This window comes from Acinonyx jubatus, chromosome C1 (genome assembly GCF_027475565.1).
Source record: "Acinonyx jubatus isolate Ajub_Pintada_27869175 chromosome C1, VMU_Ajub_asm_v1.0, whole genome shotgun sequence".
NCBI classification, from domain to species: Eukaryota; Metazoa; Chordata; class Mammalia; order Carnivora; family Felidae; genus Acinonyx; species Acinonyx jubatus.
The window spans coordinates 166701580-166708418 of NC_069381.1; the positions used below are offsets into that span (position 1 = coordinate 166701580).

At 44.6% G+C, this 6839-nt stretch overlaps 1 protein-coding gene across 1 annotated transcript; it reads right to left on the reverse strand.

Moving 5' to 3' along the window:
• Positions 1-676: 676 nt before the first annotated feature.
• NEUROD1 (neuronal differentiation 1) lies at positions 677-4969 on the reverse strand. Its single transcript, XM_015087377.3, has 2 exons — positions 4748-4969; positions 677-3080 (listed from the first exon to the last, which is right to left on the reverse strand). Exon 2 carries the CDS (start codon positions 3067-3069, stop codon positions 1999-2001), a length of 1071 nt encoding a protein of 356 aa, XP_014942863.1. The 5' UTR covers positions 3070-3080; positions 4748-4969; the 3' UTR covers positions 677-1998.
• Between the last annotated feature and the right edge of the window lie 1870 nt (positions 4970-6839).

A 6839-nucleotide genomic window follows, 5' to 3' on the forward strand; every position in this document is an offset into this window, starting at 1 on the left:
AATGTTGAAATCATCACAAGATATTCATTAAAAAATTACAAAGTGCCACTTCTTCTTGGATTGTTTAAATTAATTAAATCATTTCCTCCTGGCATTTTCTAAAGGTATTTAACTTTCTTTTGGGTTATTACTGGTTTGCAATCCAGTACTATATTGCATGCTGCTATTGTATAGCGCTGGTTTGCAAAGTGCAATGGTACTGTGATAGTACTGATTTTCAATTCAGTTCGGGAAAATATACAGATAATAAAGCACTAAGAAAATGGTAAAGTTTTCTTATGTATTTTTAAATATATAGACAAACTAAGGGCGCTTGTTTGTGTCTCCTTGTTATAATTAACTAAATACCCCTTTTTAAAAAATAGGAAAAATCATAATACAATCATTTAAAAGAATAAAACCCAAAAAGCTAAAAGTGAAGATACTTAAAACAAAGAAAAATGAAAACCCAACTGTTTGTCTCTCCACCCCACCCCCCAGCCTCATATTCCATGTAATGAAATATGAGTTGGTTCTTTCATTATCTACAAAAGCTGGTGACTCCCTAAACAAGATCAACAGACTGGAGACTCTGCTAAAGTAAACTTTTATTTTATTCTACAAATAGCATTTAGTTTTAATTCAGTGAATAAAGCATCTATTATGCTTAGGAATTATTTATACTTTAAAAAATCACTTTAAGAAGGAATGCAACAATTGGTCAGATTTTCAATACTAGTTTATTGCAACTGGATGAGTGTTTTCTAAATTGTGCATTACACCATAATATACAGGATTACAAACAAGATTACAGTACAGATCGATTCCAGTGGTACCAGTATCACATCTCAAACAGCACTTATTCTGGACTGCATTTTACATGCAATAGCTATTGTTCTAATTATGAATTAAATGGTTTGAATTTATTTAAGCTACTGTACTAATTGACTACAATAGGTATAAATCCCAACATTAACAACCTGATTAGATTTAGGCTCAGATTTATTACATGAATATATGACAAACCACCATTTGTGTGACTATGTATAAAATCATGCATTTATATTTTCTGGAAACATCAATAGCTTCAGATTCTTTGTAAAATCATGGAATGCAAAGGAGTAAAAGACTAAAAATAAACAGTGCAAATTGTATGTGATAGTCAAGCAGCTTTTGATTTAAAGAAGGGTATGTTGGCATTTGTTTATAATATGTATATACAAGCTTGTGCAAGTAATGTATTGAATTGATATGTTTTGATAGGGACTAAATCTCTTTTTTTTTAATCCTCTTAAGAGTTGTGGATCTGGTTTTTGTTTTAAGGAGAGGGAAAGACTTTAAAGTGAAATGAATTGCTCAAATTGTGCAATTTTTTTTTTTTTTACAATTAGAGAGGAAAGAAGTGCTAAGGCAACACAATAACTTTCTAAGCACTTTTCTGCTGGTTTAAATTAGTTAAATTATTTTGTATAAATTAGATATAATTCTACCTTTCTGATATGTATAAAAATTGATGAAGCTGCATGGTTTTAAAATAGGAAATCCACATTATAAAAAGTCATTAAAAATTCTGTACAAAATCACAACAAAATAATTCAGCATGGGAAAGGTAACAAGTAGTAAAATGCTGGTTGAAAAATATATATTTATATATATTTTAATTGGCCCGTTACTAGTTTAAAAATTGCATAGATCCTAATTATTGCTTGTGATTTTGTTATCCCGATCAGATAATTAATATGATCTGAAAACAGCTACACCAAATTTGTGGTGTTTTTTTTTTAACCATATTACTTTTTTAAAATAGAAGAGCTATAGAAAATAATACATAAGGTGAACAGGAACTTTGATCCCCTGTTTCTTCCAAAGGCAGTAACGACAATAAATACATATATCACTTGAAGCTTGGAGTATTTGCACTTTGCAGCAATAGTACCCAAAGGGCTGCCTTTTGTAAACACCACAGTCACTGTAAGCACAGTGGGTACGTTTCCCGGGGATGGTGAAACTGACGTGCCTCTAATCGTGAAAGATGGCATTGAGCTGGGCACTCATGACTCGCTCATGATGTGAATGGCTATCAAAAGACATGATATTGTCTATAGGGATCTCGCAGCGAGGGGCAGCGGCGCCCGAGAAGATTGATCCGTGGCTTTGGGCCCCTGCCAAGGTCGCTGCAGGATAGTGCATGGTAAAGGCATAATTTTTCTCAAACTCGGCGGACGGTTCGTGTTTGAAAGAGAAGTTGCCATTGATACTGAGCGGCGGGCTGAGGGGTCCGTCAAAGGAAGGGCTGGTGCAATCAGTCAGGGGGCTTTCAAAGAAGGGCTCCAGAGCAGCGCTGTAGGCGTGCGGCGGTGGCTTAACGTGGAAGACATGGGAGCTGTCCATGGTACCATAGGGCGGGCTGGGCAGCCCCGGCGACTGGTAAGAGTAGGGGTGCACAGGGAAGGAAGCGCTGGCGGTAGGCAGGTGCGGAGGCATGTCCTGGTTCTGCTCAGGCAGAAAAGTCCGAGGATTAAGCTGCAGGCAGCCGGCAACCAGGTTGGTGGTGGGCTGAGATAAGCCCTTGCAGAGAGTCTGTACGAAGGAGACCAGATCAGGGCTTTTGCCCGAACGCAGGATCTCCGACAGAGCCCAGATGTAGTTCTTGGCCAGGCGCAGCGTCTCGATTTTGGACAGCTTCTGCGTCTTGGAATAGCAGGGCACCACCTTGCGCAGGTTGTCCAGAGCCGCGTTTAGCCCGTGCATGCGGTTCCGCTCCCGGGCGTTGGCCTTCATGCGCCTTAGCTTAAAACGCTCCAGGCGTGCCTTGGTCATCTTCTTCTTTTTGGGGCCCCGTCTCTTGGGCTTTTGATCGTCGTCCTCCTCTTCCTCTTCTTCCTCCTCTTCCAGATCTTCGTCTTCGTCCTCCTCCTCTCCCCCGTTCCTAAGTGAGTCCTCTTCCGCGTTCATGGCTTCGAGGTCGTCCTCCTTCTTGTCTGCCTCGTGCTCCTCGTCCTGAGAACTGAGACATTCGTCTGTCCAGCTGGGAGGACCCTGGGGCTGAGGCTCCCCCATCAGCCCGCTCTCGCTGTAAGATTTGGTCATGTTTCAATTTTCTACATTCAACAGGGGGGGAGAGAGGAACAGAAAGAAAAGGAGAAAAATACTACATTTACGAACTACCTGTGCCTTCAGCTACCACTCACTACCTAACTTTATAGAAATCCATGTGAAGAGAAGTACCAGCTCATTACAAAATGGATGCCCCTAAGGAAAAGTTAAATGGCTTGTTTTATAATGGCTTGTGTGTGCCCCACTGGCATACAGGAGACAGGGCAGGGCTGGAGGTGGGGGAGGGAGTAAATATATGTGTATGTGCACTCCTGTGTGTATGTTTTCTAATGATTGGCAAAAGTGTGTTTATGGTGATTATGTAGCAGGATGATATGCACGAAAAGGAGCAAACGTTTCACTACTTCATGGTTATCTGCATGAGTTCAAAGTCACAATCCACACACACAAAAATGATGACTTTGAAAATTGCAATTCTATTTGTTCCCTTCTCTTCCCTGGCTTCTTGGCACTTAGCGATTACAGTTAAGAGACATTACGTAATTTACTCACGGTGGCAGTGATTTTTAAGACGATTATACTAACCGGAGATTGAAGAGCAAATTCATGGGGGAGAAAAAGTAGTTTCCATCAAATTATTTCACCATCAACGAAACATTTGGCAACAAAAGTGGGCAGGGGTCTTGCATGCCACCCTCGCCTTTCTTTTCTCGCCTCCCAACACTACCCCTCTGCTGAATTTCCACCTTGTACAAAAGCACTAGCTATATGGCCAGGGCTGGGGGCACCGCACAGAGCACCCTTCCATGCGCTTGGGATCAGGTGCGGAAGGCTCTTCTCTAATAAACAGCCCATTGAAATAGCCGCCCGCTCTTTATTGGGGCTTTTCAAAGTTCGCCTCAAACCTCTTTTTAAAAGATTGGGTAATTATAATGGTCAGCGATTGGCAATAGTGAGGTTGCCGCTTCTGATAAAGAAAATAAAAAGCCTTTAGTGAGACAACTGAATTTCTGGCTTCTGCAGTGGCTGCTAGGGACTTGGCTGCCTCTGGAGCAGTAACAGGTAGCAGGAGTTGGTTCCTCTCCCTTTCTCCACCTTTTTTCACTTTCTCAACTAAACTATCTCTCAACACAATTATTTCTCAGGATGTGTGTACCAAGGTATCCGTGTCCCTTTTATGCACTGAAAAAATAACTTGGCACTTCCAATGCGCACAAAATACATGCACACAAAACACATCTGGTAACAAGCGCTTTTCTTTTTTTCTTTTTACTTATTGGAAGTAGTGAGAAAGTGAAGTAGTTATTTGCTTTCAGGACTTTGAAATCACTACTAGCAAATAATCAGAGTTACTGTGCGTTATTTTTTTTTTAATTCAAAATAGCTCCTATAATTTCCCTTCAAAACCAAAACACTAACACATTTTTTTCTTTTTCTTTTCTTTTCTTTTCTTTCTTTCTTTCTTTCTTTCTTTCTTTCTTTCTTTCTTTCTTTCTTTCTTTCTTTCTTTTTTTTTTTAGAAAGCCTGCGGTGGGTATTTGAGTAAGGCAAGTCGAAATGTGTTAGTACTTGCGGGCAATCAAGGGAAGGAATGCCCGCTTCAATACACATACACGCGCTCGCAAACGCACACATTCAGAATATGTGTAGGTACATCCGGTCTTCAATTACTGCTTTTATTCCCAAACAAAAACGAAAGGGTTGTAATTACCTGCAGTTGTTAGTAGGTCCTGAGTGATGGTCTCATAACCCTGGGGCCTCCGGATGCCGTGCCTTCTGCGTGGGGCGAATTCCTCGTGTCCCCGCCGCGCGGGCGCTCAGGTTATATAGCCGGGTTGGTGATGCTGAGCGCAGGCGGGGCCCGGGAGCCGAGCGGCTAGCAGGTCCCTGCGTCCCGCGTCTGCGCACGCGTCCAGGCTGAGCGCTCTCTTCCGCCCGCCCCTTCAGCCTCGCTCCTCTCCCACCCTCCTCCAACTCCAGCTCCCCTCTCCCCCACCCCTACCCCCGCCCCATCTCCTTCCTCCCCGGCATGCGCCATATGGTCTTCCCGGTCCAGCCAGGAGCCGGGAACCACGTGACCTGCCCATTTGTATGCCGCGGAGCGCTCCATTCCGGCCCCTTTGTGGCCAGAAGAAAGTGGCCCATCTGTCGCCAGTTAGAGACTCCGCGGACCTGTTTTTACCCGCAGGAGAGATTAACCCTTTCAGGCGGCAGAAGGGAGAGGGGGCAAGGGGGGGGGAGGGGAATTGAGGGAAGGGAGCGGGAAAGCTAACGTAGACTGGGTTTAGATAGGAGTGAGTGGCCTGCGTAGGGGCGGAAAGTAGGGCGGAGGTGAAAGAGGCCGAAGCCTGGAGACTGAGACGCTCAGTGAAGTGTCCTGACTCCGTAGGATGCCGCGCCCAGATATTGGCTTTCTGAGCACCAAGACTTTCTGCCCTCTCTGAGTTGTCCATCTCTTGGTTTCCCCCGCTTGGCAGACGCTTTGCTTATTGGCGCCAAAGGGTGGCTTCTCCTCTTCTCCATCAAACCCTTAAGAAAACGTACGCCATATAAAAACGGCCTAATCTGTGCACTCGGCTTTGATGCTAGTCCTCTAGCCTCTTTACCTGGATCACTCACTCCCAGCCTCTACAGTACCTGTCACTCTACCTCACCATACATGCAACCTGGCGTGCCCTCACCTTCAGCTGCCTCTGTCTCTGGAGACCCCTCAACACATCAACCTCCCTCCCCACAGGGGTCCTTGTCCTCGGCGCAAACTAGTCCACTCTCTCACGCCTTGGCTCCTTTGGCCTTAGAGCTCTCGATGTGAAAGCTGGGGTATTCCTCTGATGCTTGGATTCTGCCTTTTAACCAAGGCCATTGGATTGTTGCAAAGGATGCCCTCATCCGATGCCTCTTGTTCCGTGCCACAGGCTGGCACTCCACACTCTTAGGCCTGTAAATAGGTACTTGGTTCAGACAAGCCTTTTCAATGGGAGGATGCAATGGGCCTATGTTAAATATTTCTTCTCTCTCTTCTTTTTGGAAAGGGTTAATGACCATGACTCCTCCAGACCTCAAAGACTCTGACTTGATGAGTCTTCACCTCCACCTTGCATGTCAGGCAAAGACCAGAGATTCCAGACTAATTCTGAAGGAGCCATATTTGTGTTTAAATGGCGATTCTTTATTTACTCGTTCCCACCAAGGCATGTTTTAGAATCATACATTATATATTACATCTTTTCCATTCCTTCGCCACCAGCTTCATCTCTAATCCTCCCTTAACTAAACCCCTATCCCTCCCAGACCTGTAGCCCCCTGAAATGAATTTGTCGAACTTGGATTACTTACTTAAAGGCAGTTGCTTTAAAAGCCCCTTGAGTTTGCAAACAGTGTCAGGGTTGAGAGGCTGAAGCTAGGTGCCTCTGGGAACCAGAGGGGGGATGCTGTGGAGAGGGGAAAAGGGTTCTTTCGAAATCACCGGTGTCTGGAAGGCGGTGTATGCACCCTTCCCCATCCAGCACAAATCTGAAAGGGGGAAAAAGGGGGGGGGGGGTGTGCCCTGACCCGCTGCGGAAAGCGTGACGTGAATTGTACTGAGTTTCCAAGAGAAGAGCTGTAGAGAGTCTTGCTTTTCTGCGTTCACTCGTCAGTGTACGAAGAGCACAGAGGAAGATAAAAGAATGCACCTAAGAGCCTAGTCTCATTATTTACCCCTGCGCCGTCTGTATCATCAGTGATGGGCTAAAACTCAAGGGGCATCGAAGTTACCCGCCTGAAGAGGCGGGTCCACGACACTGGCGGCCAGGCTGGAGAAA